The sequence below is a fragment of the Arvicanthis niloticus genome, chromosome 12 (genome assembly GCF_011762505.2).
Source record: "Arvicanthis niloticus isolate mArvNil1 chromosome 12, mArvNil1.pat.X, whole genome shotgun sequence".
Classification (NCBI taxonomy): Eukaryota; Metazoa; Chordata; class Mammalia; order Rodentia; family Muridae; genus Arvicanthis; species Arvicanthis niloticus.
Window position 1 is genome coordinate 16798509 of NC_047669.1, and position 16403 is coordinate 16814911.

General features: G+C 46.5%; 1 protein-coding gene across 13 annotated transcripts in view; it reads right to left on the reverse strand.

The window, feature by feature from the left end:
- Positions 1–6662: 6662 nt before the first annotated feature.
- LOC143444032 (uncharacterized) overlaps positions 6663–16403 on the reverse strand; it is a 49776-nt gene continuing 40035 nt past the window's right edge. For 5 of the 13 annotated variants that reach the window (XR_013113525.1, XR_013113523.1, XR_013113520.1 and 2 more), the window contains 3 exons: positions 12454–12541; positions 8773–9269; positions 6663–7044 (listed from right to left, as the gene is read on the reverse strand). Coding sequence is in view for 1 of the 13 variants with exons in the window: in XM_076942766.1 (XP_076798881.1) it covers positions 6931–7044; positions 8109–8223; positions 12454–12541 (317 nt within the window). In the remaining 12 variants the exon portion in view is untranslated. Of the gene's footprint in view, positions 7045–8108; positions 8224–8772; positions 9270–12453; positions 12542–16403 lie in introns of all 13 variants that reach the window. The other 8 variants (XR_013113538.1, XR_013113532.1, XR_013113522.1 and 5 more) reach the window with 3 other exon arrangements.

Below are 16403 nucleotides of genomic sequence, written 5' to 3' on the forward strand. Positions count from 1 at the left end.
GGGGGGAGCAGGAAAACCATGGGTCAGAGGCTTAGAGGAAAAGGAACCCAGGGTTTATGACAGTTTTAATTGTCAAGTTGACACAATCTAGACTCTCCTGAGACAAGGACCTGAGACAAGGACCTGAGACAAGAATGTGAGTGGTACTAGTTGGTGGTGGTGCACATCTTTAATCTCAAAACTCAGGAGGCAGAGACAAGTGGATCTCTGTGTCTCGAGGCTAGCCTGGTCTACTGAGTCCAGGACAGCCAAGGAGAGCTGTTACACAGAGGAAACCCTTTCTGGATGGTGGGGAGGGGTGTGGGGGAAAATGTTTGAGATGATTGTCTTAATTATGTTAACTGATTGTGTGAGCACCCACCTGTGGGAACAGGACCAAGGTGGGGGGGGGGCGGGAGTCACATGGCAAATCCTGGAATCAGACTCTGGAGGCCAGCATCAGGATGCAGATCTGAGTTTATTATGCAGCACATAAACCTCTGCACAGTGTTCCAGCCAATCCCAAGCCCCTAGATCTTCAGCCAATCGTATCTCGCCACACTGTCTCCATGCCCCAATGAAAGCCCTGCCTGATGAGGTAACTCAGGAGTGAGTGGGGAGCATCATCACTGATTAGGACTTCCCTGAAGTTGGGGAAAGCAACCAGCTCTGTCCTTGGTTCTTTTTTGATGTCTCACCGGTGTTCTAGGAGCCATCTTAAATCTAATGCCACCTACACAGATCAGGACTCATTGAGGAGTCACAGGAGCCTATGGCGCCTCCGCTCTCCATCTCACTTTTTCCTTCACAAGGATGACCTTCACGTACCTCACACCCATGCACTTGGGGAGGCATCTCTTGGATTTGGGGACCAGTACTGTGTAAGTGGCACTGGCATGCATGCATTCATGGCTCTCTTACGACTGTGGCTCTCCTCTGGCTACAGTCACTCTGAAGTAGCGGTTTCGGTTTCGAGCTCCCAGTGCCCTGGTTTCCCCTCCATAATGAGCTGTAACCTACACTGTGAGCCGGAAGTAAGGCCTTTCTCCCCTAAGTTGCTTTGGTCAGAGTATTTTACCAAAACAGGAAAGCAACTAAGACAGAGGAAAAGTTGCACTAGAAAGCAGTTTCTTTTCTTTTTTATTTCTTTTTTTTCCTCTCTTTGCTGTGATCTCAATGTGTCATGTTGGTTCGTCAATTTTACTGCAAATATAAGAGCTTTTACCTCCCAACTAGAAACTTCTTTTTTGCAGTCCACTCATGCATGGCTGTCATTCACTCTCACCAGACTAGAAGTGCTGTATTGAGCCAGAGGTGTTTCTTGGTTTTTTTTGTTTGTTTGTTTTTGTTTTGTTTTGTTTTGTTTTGTTTTTGAGACAGGGTTTCTCTGTGTAGCCCTAGGCTGTCCTGGAACTCACTCTGTAGACCAGGCTGGCCTGGAACTCAGAAATCCACCTGCCTCTGCCTCCCAAGTGCTGGGACTAAAGGCGTGCGCCACCACCGCCCGGCGCCAGAGGTGTTTCTTGGTCACACTCTTAAGAATGAGGCTCATGCAAAGGGCAGCAGCCAGCCTCACTCAGGCAGCTTCCTCCTCTGTGTTCTTGATGTAAATAGTTGGCCCATGGATAAAAAAGGATATTACAGGGTCCTCTAGTCATTGGTGTTTCTTAAGACACTACCATCATCTAGTTTGGAATCGCCAGTCTAGTTTGAATGGAAAGTATGGCCTCTTGAGACCATCAGTGCCCCATTTACTCAAATGAGCCCATAAAATACTGTGTATCTTTGCCTCTGGAATCTTATAGTCCTGGGGGTGTAAAGGATGCTTTACAAGGGCGAGGAAGCAAGTAATGGCAGTTGTTCTGATATCGCCCGCTCCAATGTCTTATTAGACTCCATTCACAAAATAAAGACGAAATCAACAAGAATGTCTAGATTGTGCTATCAGAGTACTGATATAAACATGCCCCCCTTCTGAGCATGGAGCCTGTCAGGAGGACCGCATGGTCATATGTCATTTAACTTTGACAGATCTAGGAACTTTAAGGGTGTGGCCATGGTGTCTCAGGTAAGCTCAAGGTGGAACCCTTCCTTACCACACCCTGGCTCTTACAAGGCTCAATGAAGCGCCATCTCCACCCAGAAGGTGGAGCCTCCCTATCTTTTCTGTTGGGGACCTAAATGGCAGTGGGTATAAAGGGGAAGGATGGTGCAATCAGCACTGTACAGCCAGAGTACAGAGGAAGGCGAGCCTTATCAAGGAAATGCTAAGATGACGAGAAGCGACAGGGGAAATCCAGAGTGCAACCATAGCCTTGTGGTGTTCTTCTTTCTCTGCAAAATAATCAGTTAAAGAAACTTACCATGGAAGGGATCTTCTGATGCACGCACACACTGTAGAGCCCAGACTGTCTGTGGTGCAGTGGGAAGGGCCAAGTCCCAGATCCTCTCCCTTCTTGATATAGGGCTCTCAGCAGATCTCCCAGCCTCTGGGTGCCTCAATTTTCTTACCTATAAAATGGAGTTAAGATTCCCCATTGGGAAGGTGGAGCCTTTGTGAGACTTAAAGTGAATAACGTGTATCAGAGTGGTCAGCTGTAAGCCATTGTGTGTGCACACATACACACGATCAAATTGGTGTCCTGGGTACAGACAGTCTCTCTCACCCACAGACACCATCAGGAAATTTCAGTCTGGGCAGAGTGATTTACAAAGCCTGCTCAGAAGTGGAGTCAATTAAGGTCAGCTTTCTATGTTGCTAAACAACAGGGGATTCCGGGTTCAGCGACGTTGAAAGGCAGGCCCAACATACCCCTTGAAACCAGGCCTTTGAGACGGTTCAAAGGACCTGGAAACAAAAGGCCGTCTTTGTGATGTTTTCACTCTTCCCCCATTGTCCTCTTTCACCCTCTGAGGGCCTTCCTGTAAAGAAAGGGGCTGCTAATGTGCCGAGTGGGAGTTGAAGATTGTCTAGGGCCAACAATGTTGGCACATTCTGCCCGGCCTCATTACAGAACCATCTGAAATGCTTGAGAAGTATTTCCCATTCATTAGCATAAATAGCAGAAAAACGCTTTCACAAACAAAGCAGGTTCCATCTGCCCCCAGTATGTTCTCACCTTGACTTCAAATGGCCAGTCCCTCCCCCAGCACAATACCCGGGGGCCGCGGCCTCCGAGGCCCCAAGCACCCCACTTCAGAATTGCATTCAGTGTAATATCAACACGGTAACCTGCATGTTTATTCATTGGCCAGCCCCCCCACCCCTTTTAATGGAGTCCCTTTCCCATTGTGGCCACTTGATTCTTTCACAGACCTGAAAGGGACAGGGAGGGATAGGCTTGCTCTCCAAGCCCTGGGGATCCTTAGCAACCCACACCTTGGGAGTGGGCTGACCAGGCTAGTTAGGTTTGTTCTGTCTTTTGGCCCAAGCATACTTCGTCAGGTATTGGACTATGGGATTAAAGAGTCATTAATCACCCAGGCCTGACACTGACAAGATGGCAGGTTACAAGCATGTCCCTGGGTTAGCTGGAACCAAGGCCAGATGTGTTTTTGCACTGCACTGCAGAAGATCATACTGTGGGATAGTCTCCCACTCTGCCCCAGAGGCCAGCAGCCTGAACCCCATACTCCGAGGAGGCTGGTGGCAGGAGTACAGGCTGGTTCACAGCAGCAGGTGGGGAGGGGCTATCCTGGAAGGGTATTTCACACGACAATATTGTGTGGAATAACAGAGGTGGTAGGCTAAGGGGCCAAAGACATTTCACTAAAGAAACTACTCAGGCTGAGCAGAAACGAAACTTGCCTAAGAACATACAGCAAAGTCACTGTGGGAGTCAAGATTCAAGCTCCTGGTGACCTCTACACTATTGCACTGAATTCAAAGCTAAACTTTTTCGTGAGTACTGAGACATCGAACCTAGAACCTTTGCGTGTTTAGCAAGAGCTCTAACACTGAGCCACACCCCAAGCCTCCGATGTTGATTTTCTATGATTGTTTTGAACATAATTCATACTGCTGCATTTAGTGATGCAGAGTGCCTGGCCATCCTAGGACAAGAGCAAGTCCTTCCTGTTAGTAAGTTCTACAAAAGACGGGCATTGTGCTGGGGACTTTGCATACGAGATTTAGTCTAAATGCCATTTTAAGAGGATGACATGTGAAGGTGCTTGGCCCAACTGAGTTCTCATTTCATGTGATGATTTTTCTTAGTAGGTGATATCATCATTCCTATCTTTTCTGCAGAGATAAGCCAAGTCCCAGAAAAGAAACGTGGTCGTTCAGGGTCTCTCTTCCCTCCCATGCATTCCTCCACGGTAGTGTTCTCTCCAACTTCACTATGATTTATGCAAATCTCTCTCTTGCCTTTTCGGTGTCCTGCAAGGTTATTTCTGATGTTTCCTTGTCTTCCTTTCTTAGTTTATTCCTGACTGTGGCAGGCATTTATAGAGTACCTATGATACCACGTTCTGGGAGAGGTGAGATTTAAAAAGCCTCCAGTTCTTCTGAGGTTGCTGGGAGCAAGCTTCTTGCCAATGAGAGAATAACCAAGAAAGAGGAGATCACAAGATGGTGATGCTGCAAACATCCTGGAGGACCCGAGTGCAGATTCACACTGAGCTCAGACGTAACCAGGGCGGGGACCAGCTCATGCTTCTGCTCAGAGGTGGAGTTCATACAAGAGTAGATGATCTAAACCACAGAGGAAGGAATTTAGAACTCTGGCAGAGTTTGAACTTTTAATTATTGCTTAATGCAAAGGAAATTTTTTTAAAAATCAGGGTTATTAACTTAAGAAAAGAAAAAGAAACCACGGTTTTGAGCAAGGGCCCATTACAAACATAATTTATATTTTCATAATGTAAACACGGGAGTTGGGTAAACTACTTTATCATATAACAAGATTGGGGAAATGCAGGGTGAAAGGGGTAAGGTGAAACCAAGGCACAGGATGAAGACTGAACATGCCAGTTATGGAGGACATTTAAAATTAATTCTTTCTTTGTTTGTGGTTTTTTTTGTTTGTTTGTTTGTTTGTTTTTTTGTTTTTCGAGACAGGGTTTCTCTGTGTAGCCCTAGCTGTCCTGGAACTCACTCTGTGGACCAGGCTGGCCTCAAACTCAGAAATCTGCCTGCCTCTGCCTCCCAAGTGCTGGGACTAAAGGCGTGCGCCATCACTGCCCGGCTTGAAATTAATTCTTAATATAGCAGGAGACTGTGGACTTCTTCAGCCCTCCAAGGTGTGTACAGGTGTAATTTTGATTAAGTGTAAGAACTAAAATCGAAATGTCGCTGACTGGCTCACTTTTTAAAATAAGGCCTTGTTTTCGTAGGGATTCAGGAAGCTGTCTGTCAGAAGTATGTGATGGCTACTTGGCACACGCTGGCCCTTCTACAGCCATTGTGGAGCCCCGGGCATGAAAGGGCAGGGTGCTCTCACGTGAGGGCTGGTGTTTTGAGTGCATGCAAAGGAGCCATGGGTGGGCAGTTAGTTCCATGGGCTGAGAGGACAGAAGGAGGCAGGGAGTGTGGAGAGATGCTCGGGAGTCTTCCTCACGTGACTGGATACAAAGATGGAACTTCAGCTTCCAGACGGCTCGCATTGCTCTAGACCAGTGGCTCTCAGTGGTGTGTTTATAAAAAGATAAAGGGGGGGGGGGTATGTTCTATGGAGGTGTAGTAAGGTATGAGGGAAGGATGTACCTCTGCGGGCCCATGCCAAGGCATCCCTTCCCCCTGAGGGACCAGACACGTGACGGTACAGTATAGAATAGAGTTTATTAAGGGCACGCGGAGGGGAGTAGAGGCAGAGAAAGACAGAAAGATGGAGAGTAGAGAAGTAGAGGAGTAGAGGCCGGCCATGAGCACGTGGAGGCGGGGGTGGGGTGGGGTGGGGTGGGGTGGGGGTGGGGAACAGGGAGAGGGCAGGAGCAGAAAGGGAAGGACAAGAGAGGAGCAAGACAGCAAGAAGGAGGAGGGGGCGAGCAGCCCCTTTTAAAGTGAGCCAGGCACACCTGGCTGTTGCCAGGTAACTGGGGCAGAGCTCAGACAGAATGCTAACACTCAGCCTTCCTAACAACGCAACCTTTAGTAGATTTCCTCATGCTGTGGTGACCCCCAACCATAAAATTATTTTCAGTGCTACGTCGTAACCGTGATTTTGCTATATCTGCGAATTGTAACGTAAGCGTCTGATATGAAGGATGTGTGATGTGTGATGTGTGAGTCCTTTTGGTTGTGACCCACAGCTTGAGACCCACTGCTGTAGTCGGTGCCTTTAACCTTCAGGTCCCCCATTCCCCATGTTTACCAGAGATAAAACAGTACCGACGACATACAGGACAGTTGCTATGGTTGTTCAAGCGCCTTTAGGAAGCGACTCCTGCTAATTGCCTGGCAGGCACCCAGGAAAAGGCACTCCTCAAATACAGCAGGCCCACAAGGTTCACGGTGTAAATCTCACCAAAACCAAACCAAAAACCAAACCAAACCAAACCAAACCACCACCACCAACAAAACACACACACAAAAAAGCCCAATGGTCCATTCAAATCAACAGAATGACTCCATGTCATAAAGAATTGAAAAAAGCAGCATATTGAATTGAGATTTGTTTTTTAAAAACAGGGGTTGTCTTAGTTGTTTTACTGCTGTGAACAGACACCGTGACCAAGGCAAGTCTTATAAAGGACAACATTTAATTGGGGCTGGCTTGCAGGTTCAGAGGTTCAATCCATTATCATCAAGATGGGAGCATGGCAGCATCCAGGCAGGCATAGTGCAGGAGGAGCTGAGAGTTCTACATCTTTAGCTGAATACTGACTTCCAGGCAGCTAGGATGAGGGTCTTAAAGCCCACACTCCCAGTGACACACCTAGTCCAACAAGGCCACACCTCCAAATAGTGCCACTCCCTGGCCGAAGTATATACAAACCATCACAGGGGTCTCACTGTCCTGGCCCATAGTGGTCTTCAACTCCTAGATTCAATCTTTTAGCCTCAGGTTCCTGAGTAGATGGGACCACAGGAATGATGCACCACCAGGCCTGGCCCGTTTTAACCTGCCAGGAAAGTTGAAATCATATACTTAAAATGTAAAGCACATGCATTATGCCACATGACCACATCTGTCCCCCAATACACAAAATACATAAATGTAAAAAGAAAAACTAAATCAACCTAAAGCTGGGTAGTAGAAAAGAATAAAACCCAAAGCCTCAGCTAGGTGTATATGCATACAGGGTTGTGGTTCGTTCCTTGTTTGGTATTGTATCCATCTCTAGATTTGAAAGCTTGAGAACTATAGAGGTCACTGTCTTCTTTAAAAAGAAAGAAAGAAAGAAAGAAAGAAAGAAAGAAAGAAAGAAAGAAACCCCAGCTTCCATCCCATGTTTTTGCTCCCCAGGGTCTTCTTCCTTCTCTCCCTCCTTCCCTTTTTCCTTTCCTCTCTCCCTTCCTCCCTCCCTCCCTCTGTACCTTCCTCTCTCCCTCCCTTTCTCTCTCCCTCTCTCCCTCCTCCATCTCTCCTCCATCCCTCCCTCTCTCTCCCTTCCTCCCTCTTTCATCTCTCCTCCTTCCCTTCCTCCTCCATCTCTCCTTCTTCCCTCCCTCTTCCCTCCCTCCTCCCTCCCTCTTCTCTCCCTCCTCCCTCCTTCTTCCCTTCTCCCTCCCTTCCTTCCTATGTTGTTCACTCCCACCCACCATGACCATTCTCGGTAGAGAATGCCGCCGCTGTCCAGCCCCGCCCCACTTCTGTTCTTGCTGTTCATAAGTGGCTTATGATAGTGTCAGTCTCCAAGACTTGAGGCTGTTTTTTAAAACGACTAAATGTTTCCATAACAAACAAAAATTGGACTTGGGCTTAGAAAAAATATAATCGCAGGCAGGCCTCCCAGACTTTCAGGGGGTTGCAGTGAGTTCCCCAGAGGGAAACATTTTTTTTTTAAATCAATATAAATGATATTGACTCATAACATTTTGGAAAGGAATCATGGGCGTGGGAGAGCAGAAGTGGAGGGGGAAATCTGTCGGGACAAGAGGGGTTTGATTCAGATCTAAGGAGATCACTTTCTGTGCATTGTACTGGAAGGCTGATGGAGAGAGATCAAGATGAGACTTGTATCACCTTCTTCTCAAGGAGCGTGAGATCCGCCATCAGCCTTGCCAGGAAAGGTAGAAGAAAGGCGGGGCTCCACAGTGTTGCAGACCCTGCCACTAAACCCTTGTGTAGCACTGCCGAGCTAGGTGAGAAGAATTGATAGTTTTAGATAATTGATCGTTTTTAGATAATGTACACGGCCGTGGTGAGCAAAGTCATCAGCCATAAGGCTAATCTTTTAACAGTAGTTCAAACCAAGTATTAGGAAGCTGCATGGGGGCAAGCACAAGGGCCTGAGCACACCCAGGACTCACATAAGGCTCTGGGTGTTCAGGACCCACATGAGGCTCTGGGTGCATGTAAAGACAGGTAGATCCCTGGAACACATTCCCCAACTTAGAATCAGTGAACTAGATTCAGTTGAGAGAGCCTGTCTCCTCAGAAAAGACAGTAGGCAGCGCAATAGAAGAAGACACCTCTGCCAGCCGCTGGCCTCAACAGACACAGCGTTCTCTCTCTCTCTCTCTTTCTCTCTCTCTCTCTCTCTCTCTCTCTCTCTCTCTCTCTCTCTCTCTCACACACACACACACACACACACACACACACACACACACACCATCATGTGTTAGTAAAACCTCAGTCATTATTTAGTGTGTTCTCAGAATGTGCTAGACACACTATATGTATTTACCTTTCTCACAGTAATTCCATAAAGGTGTCTACTGTGAGAGTCCTTGAGGTGGAGACAAGGTAAAAATAAATACATCACTCTTAAACAAGTAGCCATTTGTCCAGGTAAAACCAGGGTCTGATGAATACAGGATTGGCCGGAGTGGGGAGAGCCCCACTTCTGCGGCAAGATCGCTTTTAGAAAGTATTGATTTGTGTGCTTTTTCCAGAATTTTCAAAGCCGCCCAAACAGGTAGATACCCTTGTCTCCCAGGGTTTCTATAGGGCTGAGGCTGAAGAGAAACATTGCCTCAGCTTGATAAGAAGTTTCCCAGACAGGGAGAGATTCTGAGTCCCGCAGGGAGCCTCATCCCTTCAGTGTGTCAGATCCAAACGAGGGACTCTGGTACTCTAGAAAGAGCAAGTCTGGCTGGATTCAGGGATCTTGTGGTGGGGAGAGCGGAGGAATGAGTTCCCGTGGTGACTGGTAAGGACTTTTCTGCATTTGGACCGCAGGTCCTGGAGGAGGAAATAAATGACATTTACTGTACAGATAAAATGATGCACTTAGATGTGCACCCTCCAAAAACACACCCTGAGCAAGTGAGCACACACCCTGAGTAGGTGAGTGGAGCAACTCTGTACTTCTATTGGCCGCCCGAGCTTAAGGACTGCGGCTGCCCGTGCGGTTTCCGCTTCTTCTGCTCCGTGGAAGGCAACGGTGCCTCACCCTACCCAGCCTGGATTATCCCACTGAGCCCACCCTTCTGGTTCCAGTAGTGACTGACATGCCACAAGCAAGAAGCAACAGGCTTCATCCATCACCGTGTTGAGGAAAGCATGCGCGCAAGGGGGAGAGAGCATTGTTAGAAATTCCCCAAAGCCACCTGTCTGCTTCCCAAAAGATCAAATCTGCATAAAGCTAAGAAATGTCAGAGTTTACGTTGTTTTTTTGCAGGAGGTCCAGAGCTGAAGTCCTCATGGGATCCCTTCTGTACACCTTCACTATAACTTTTTCCCTTCCCAAGACAACGGTGGCACGTTTACGGAACTGGCCGATATTTACCCTCGATGTTAGAAGTTGCCTGTGGGTGGGGAGGGACTTTACATTGTTTTGTGCCTAACATGTGGCAAAGAGCATAGTAGGTACTTAAATGACACTAAATGTCAGAAAGAACCATTGAATAAACACGAAGCAACCACAGTAGGTCAAGCCTCAGAGATCAAGCGACTCATTGTTCTGGGAATCAAACTCAGAGAGTCTGAATGGCTAACTGAGCCTCTGAAAGTTGGTGAGCATAACAACTCTAATGGACAGAGACATTTGACTGAAAAAAAAAATGTCCCCCATGGGCAAAAGTATTAAACACTTGGTCCCCAGTTGGAGGTGCTGTCTGGGGAAGTTATGAACCCTTTAGGGGGCGGGGCCTTCCTGGAGGAGGTACTTCATGGAAGTACTTAAACGGTTTATAGCCTCACCCTATTTCCTGCTCTCTCTCTCTCCCTCTCCTCCCCCTCCCCCGCCCCCCCCCCCCAAGCCTTCCCTGCCTTTGAGGACTGTGTTCTTTCTTTCTGTTTATTTTCTACAAGCCAAAATAAACTTTTTCTTAAAGTTGCTTTTTGTCAGGGTAGTTTATCACAGTAAGAGAAATGTAACTAAAACAACTTTCTTCTGCTTGACATCTCTAGCTGTCATAACATCTCAGGCTCCAAATTTATCATGGATGAATCAAGACCAAATCCAGGGCTACCTGTTCCTATAGCCACCCCTGACCTGTCTAGCTCAGTGCAGTATTATTGTCTTAAGTATCTGCTGCCCTCATTTATAGAGCCCCTTGCCTCCACCACTTTCCAGACCTTCCGATGTCCAGAAAGTTGATTGCTTTCTTTTTCTTTCAAAGAACATGTAAACTGATATGAGATTTAAAGGCTTTGAGATTCATTCTTTTTGTTTGTTGGTTGGTCTGTTGTTTGAGGCAGGGTTTCTTTTGTGTGTCCCTGACTGTACTGGAACTCACTCTGTAGACCAGGCTGGCCTCGAACTCACAGAGATTCACCTGTCTCTGCCTCCTGAATGCTGGGATTAAAGCTTATGTTACCACCTTCTGGCCAGAGATTCATTCTTGTTCACTGGTTTCTGAGCAATATGGACCGACTCTATGCAGGGTCAGCATAAGTGCTCTCATATGAGGAGAACGAATTCTTCTGCGGAAGACAAAATAAAGTGCAGCCAACTCCAAATGACAACAATGGCTATGAAAAATCTGAATCATAGCAAAAAGCTAGTGACCAGAAGCATGGGAGCAGAAACATGGGAGCAAGAAGACCAAGAAAGAGAAGGCCAGAATGCTGCATTTCCGAGGACAGAATCCATGCTACTAGAGCCCGGCAAATAAAGCTTGTAAGGGAGCGATGGCAGAGGGTCTCGAGGGCCACAGAGAAGGCTGCATTGCCTTCTGTGAGCACTGAGTACCCACTAGTGATGTTAAGTTGGCAGGGACATGGTTGTTTTGCTCTTCTGAAAGACCACCCCGATGGCCAAGTGAAAACTGACCTATGAGGGGTAACGATGGCAACAGGGAGACAAACCCAAGTCACTGACAGTAGCCAAGAGAAGAGCACTCTAGGACTAGGCGAGGGAGCACTGGGAAGCGCTGGACCTGGCATGGGTCTTAGAGGTTAAGGTAGGAGGTCTTAGACTGAATAAAGGCAAATTCTCAGACCTAGTAACATTCCTCGAGGTGGGCTTGAGGGTAGGCACGTGGTGGTACATTTGCTATCACAGAAAAGACTGGAAAAAGCACATTCATAGGAGACAGTAGTAGCCCCAACATGATTGGAAATGTTAACTCTAATGCTATAAAGAGCCAGATATGCAATCCAAGAAATACACAGTAATGGAGGGATTCATGATGTCTAATAGAAAGACTTGTCTGGAAACTGAGGTAAGGAGCTTTCTACTTCTCAAGTGGTCTCATCTAGTCATTGGACAAGGGGCACCCCAATGATTCCAGTATGGGAATGTCTTCCAAGGAAAGAACCCAAGTCTAATCCCTTTGCTTGAGGAGGTGGTGCTAACTCCACAATACACATCTACTGAGTTACTTCTGTTTGGATCTGGAGTGACTCCTTGGGGCCAGTTCAGGGACAGAGCACCCAGCCTTGGCCAAGGACACTACAGTCAGAGAAGTCAGCTGTGAGACAGTCTCTGATGATGAGACCGGTTTTCTCTCCTTCCCTGGGTCTGATTGGCCAGACGTCACCCCTGGGAGGGTAGCAGCCCCTCTGTGTGATCAGAAGGATGGATAAGCAGAGGACTGAAAACACAGATCTCTAAAGACATCAGAGATCTCTGTGCTGATCATGGAAGCCCCTGCCACTAAGTTCCCTGTGAGTCCTGAATAAATGACCTTATGTTTTAGAGCTTCTCTAAGTTCAGGCTCCTCTTTTTCTATAGACTTCCTTTCCCCTCCAGAGCTCTGATGCTAATCCCTCAGACACAAAACTCCTTTCCTTTCCCCACCTTCCCTGTCCATTCATCGGACAGAGTAGCAGCATCTTTTTTTAAAAAAAAAGAAGAGACAGAGTCTCACTATGTAGCTCTGGCTGTCCTGGAACTCACTCTATAGACCAGGCTGGCCTCCAACTCGCAGAGATCCACCTGCCTCCCAAGTGCTAGAATCAAAGACACGAGTCACCTCACCGTCTAGAACAGCAACTCCTCTGTGGTGATGACACCAGTGTATCCAGTGTATCTTGGTGACGAGAATGCTCACGGGTCCAGTGGTCTCCTATGGAGATAGATGTCACATAGGGAAGTTAGCAAATATTAATTATAACTTGTGACCGGTAGTGCCTCTAAAGGGGAAGGATGATGGGGTATGTTATGTGTCAATGTAGCTTTTACCCTCTAGAGATAAATGTAGTCTCCAATTATGACCTCAGTCTGCTAACTTAGGCCAAGTCCTGGAAACTTTTAGCCTCTAGCCTCTATACAGTCTTATCTAAGCCTAGAATGTTTTCACTCTCTGACTCTCTGAGACCTACTGCTGAATAGGCTCACCCTTTTTTTTTTTTTTTTTTTTTTCCCTCTCTTTCTGAGCTCTGGCTGGCTGATCAACTCAGCTGCTCTAGCTCAAAACTCTTCACACTGACTAACTCAATCTGTTCTCTCTCTGTCTCTGTCTCTCTCTGTCTCTTTCTCTGTCTTTTCTGAATTGCTTTGCTTGGCCTCATACTAACTTTGGCAATATGCTCTAATCTTCTGGCTTCTTCTCATTCTTTGGCTCTTTCTGTTTTCATCTGCATCTAGCTTGTTCTCTCTTAAACCTGTCTCTCTATAATTATCCCTGTAAAACTGCCTCCTCCTCCTCCTCTTTCTTCTTCTCCTCTTCCTCTTCCTCCTCTCCTCTTTCTCTGTACTGCTCTCTTAAGTAGCTTCCCTTTCCTCTCTCTTCTCATGAGTCGGGCATACCCTATTCTGTCAAATCTTTCCCTGATTCATCACTTTGTCTGCCACTCAAATAGACATCACTTTTAAACACAGGTGCTTCCTTCTACAAATTAACTTTACCTTCATTGTTTGAGATTAAAGGTGTGTACTAAGGGTGAGTCTATATTCCAGCCAGAGGGATTAAAGGTGTATACTAAAGGCTGAGCCACACCACAACTAAAAGCAGGAATTCAGTAAATAACATAACCTTGGGGTTCACAATGTGAACAAGTATCCCACAACAGTTTTCAGGGACAAAATGACAGCCTACTGAGCTGGTCATCTCCTCTAAGGAAATGACATTTCAATAACATCCAGGGGCTGAGACAAATGAGAGTACTTGCCTATTATGGATGAGGACCTGGATTTTATCACCAGGATCTAAGTTAGTAAGTAAACTATGAGCTGAGAAATAAGAAGGATCCAGAAAGGAAGGGCAAGATCCAGCCTGAGCGACAGCAAAACTGTTGTTTGTTCCCATGTTCTGGTCAGTGATAAGCTCGGGAGCATCTTATACCTCTCTTCCCTTTAGGGAGGTGTGATCACTATGGACGCCATTGAGCACGGAGCACTGCCTCTTCACTAAGCACCCAAGGTGAGCACCCACCATGCAGGCACTAGCCTCAGGCAAACCATACTGAGAACAAAGCCCCTTTCCTTCTGAGATTCTTTAGGAAAGTCCCTCATCTCCACCTAAAAGAGGGGATGAGAATTAATTCAGGGAAACAGTGTTCCAGGTTTCCCTCCTAGGTCTTCTGATATCCTCCTTGGCTAATCCAGAAGACAGGGAAATGGATTTGAAAGTGAGTGTCAAATCCAGAGGCAGATCATAATTTCTTTGTTTAGTCAATCATAGAAAGACATCAACTTGTCTTAGTAAGATGTTGGTTTTGGTTATTGGTTTTTGGTTTTTTTTTTTTTTTTTTTTGGTTTGGTTTGGTTTTCTGTCATAAAACATCATGCAAGACAAATTATAAAATAAAAAACTTGAGCAGATCCCGGGCGGCAGCTCTGCCTCCAATCTCACAGAACCCAGAGGAGTCAGGCCTCCCAGGAGCTCTAACTGGGGCAGTATCTTAGGTAAGGAGACAGCAACACTTGCCCCAAACAGGGAGTAACTGGGACCCACTAGGACCCAGGAGTCACTCCTGGTCTGGAGCACTGGTTCCTTCTGGTCTGGACCCGAGCACTGAGCAGATCCCAGGCCCCAGCTCTAACCCCAGTAGTAATACCCACCCCACACAGTTCTGATACAACCAAGATAATAGGAAAGAAAGGCTCCAGTCAGAGACAGGGCAGGCAGCACTAAGGATATCCAGATGGCGAAAGGCAAGTACAAGAACATAAGCATCAGTAACTAGGGTACTTGGCATCATTAGAACCTAGCCATCCCACAATAGAAAGTCCTGAATTTCCCATATCACCAGGAAAGCAAGATTCAGATTTAAAATCACTTCTAATAATGATGATAGAGGACTTTAAGAAGGGCATAAATAATACTCTCAAAGAAATTGAGAAGAACACAGGTAAACAGGTAGAAGCCCTTAAAGAGGAAACACAAAAATCCCTTAAAGAATTACAAGAAAACACAACCAAACAGGTGAAGGAATTGAACAAAACTATCCAGGACATAAAAATGAAAGTAGAAACAATAAAGAAATCACAAAGGGAGACTACCCTCAAGATAGAAAACCTAGGAAAGAAATCAGGAGTCATAGACACAAGCATCACCAACAGAATATAAGATATAGAAGAGATAGAAGAGAGAATCTCAGGTGCAGTAGATACCATAGAAAATATTGACACAACTGTCAAAGAAAACACAAAATGGGGAAAGGGGATGGCATCTGAAATGTAAATAAAATATCCAATAAAAATAAATAATTTAATTTGGGGCTACAGTTCGAGGAATAATAGTCCATGATGGCAGAGTACAGGAGGCAGCTGGCAGGAGGCAGGCAGCTGAAGCACCAGCTGAGAAATCACATCTCAAACAAGCAGGAAACAGAAAGAGTGCACTGGAAATGGCATGTGGCTTCTGAAAATTCAAAGCCTGCCCCCAGTGACAAGCTTCCTCCATAAAGTCCACGCCCACTAAGCCTCCCCAAATAGCTCCATCAACTACGAACCAAGTATTCAATTGCTGGAGCCTATGGGGCCTGGCTCATTCAAACCACATTTCACTCCCTGGCCCCCATAGTCTCATTGCCGTATCCTAATGTAAAATGTATTTAGTCCATCTTTTCAAGCCCTCCTACTCCCTCAGTTCCAACACTATTCAAAAGTCCAAAGTCTCCTCTGAGACTCAAGGTGATCTTGTTTTCCCCCTCCCTCGGCCCCACCCCCAACAGTTTCTCCTGTGCAGCCTTAGATGTCCTGGAACTGACTCCATGGACCAGGCTGGCCTCAAAATCAGAGATCTGTCTGCCTCTGCCTCCCACGTGCTGGGACTAAAGCTGTTTGCCACTATGCTCAGCTAGACCCAAGACAATCTTAACTGTAACCCCCTGTAAAGTAAGAAAGCGAATTACATGCTTCCAACATGCAATAGCATAGAATATATTTCACTGTTCCAAAAGGAAGGAATGGAGCTTAGTGAGCAAGTGCTGAACGGAAGCAAGACTCTAACCCAGCAGGGCAAATTCTAAATCCTGTGGCTCTATGTCTGCTATCAGGGCATGGATGGCTCTGCCCCTCCAGCTTTGCTGCTCGTAACAGGCTCTGAAGTCTGTCTTGTGCTGGTTCCACCCCTTGTATACCATTCTTTCTGGCAGACACTCCACAGCTTTGGCACCTCTATCATCATAGGGTCTCCAAGGCAACCTGGCTTCACTTCCATAGCTTAATGAAATAGCTTCTCAGGGCCTCCATGAAGGTCCTCCCTATCACACACTTGGCCTCAGCAGCCTCTGAAACCAAGGAGGCAAATCCCATGACCCCTTTACTCTTGGATCCTCCATGGCTCTAAAGCCAGCATCATGTGGGTGGCAATGTCAAGTTCAGCCACCAGCTTTGGGTGACCTCCTTGAAGCAGATTTGCTGCACTTTGGTTTGGTGTTCCTTTCTAGAAGCAGAAAATTCCTTAGGCTTTTTTTTTTTTCACAGTTGGAAGCTTAGCTGAGTAGGATCTTGTCCTGAGAACACCCTTGTGTAGCTTTTTG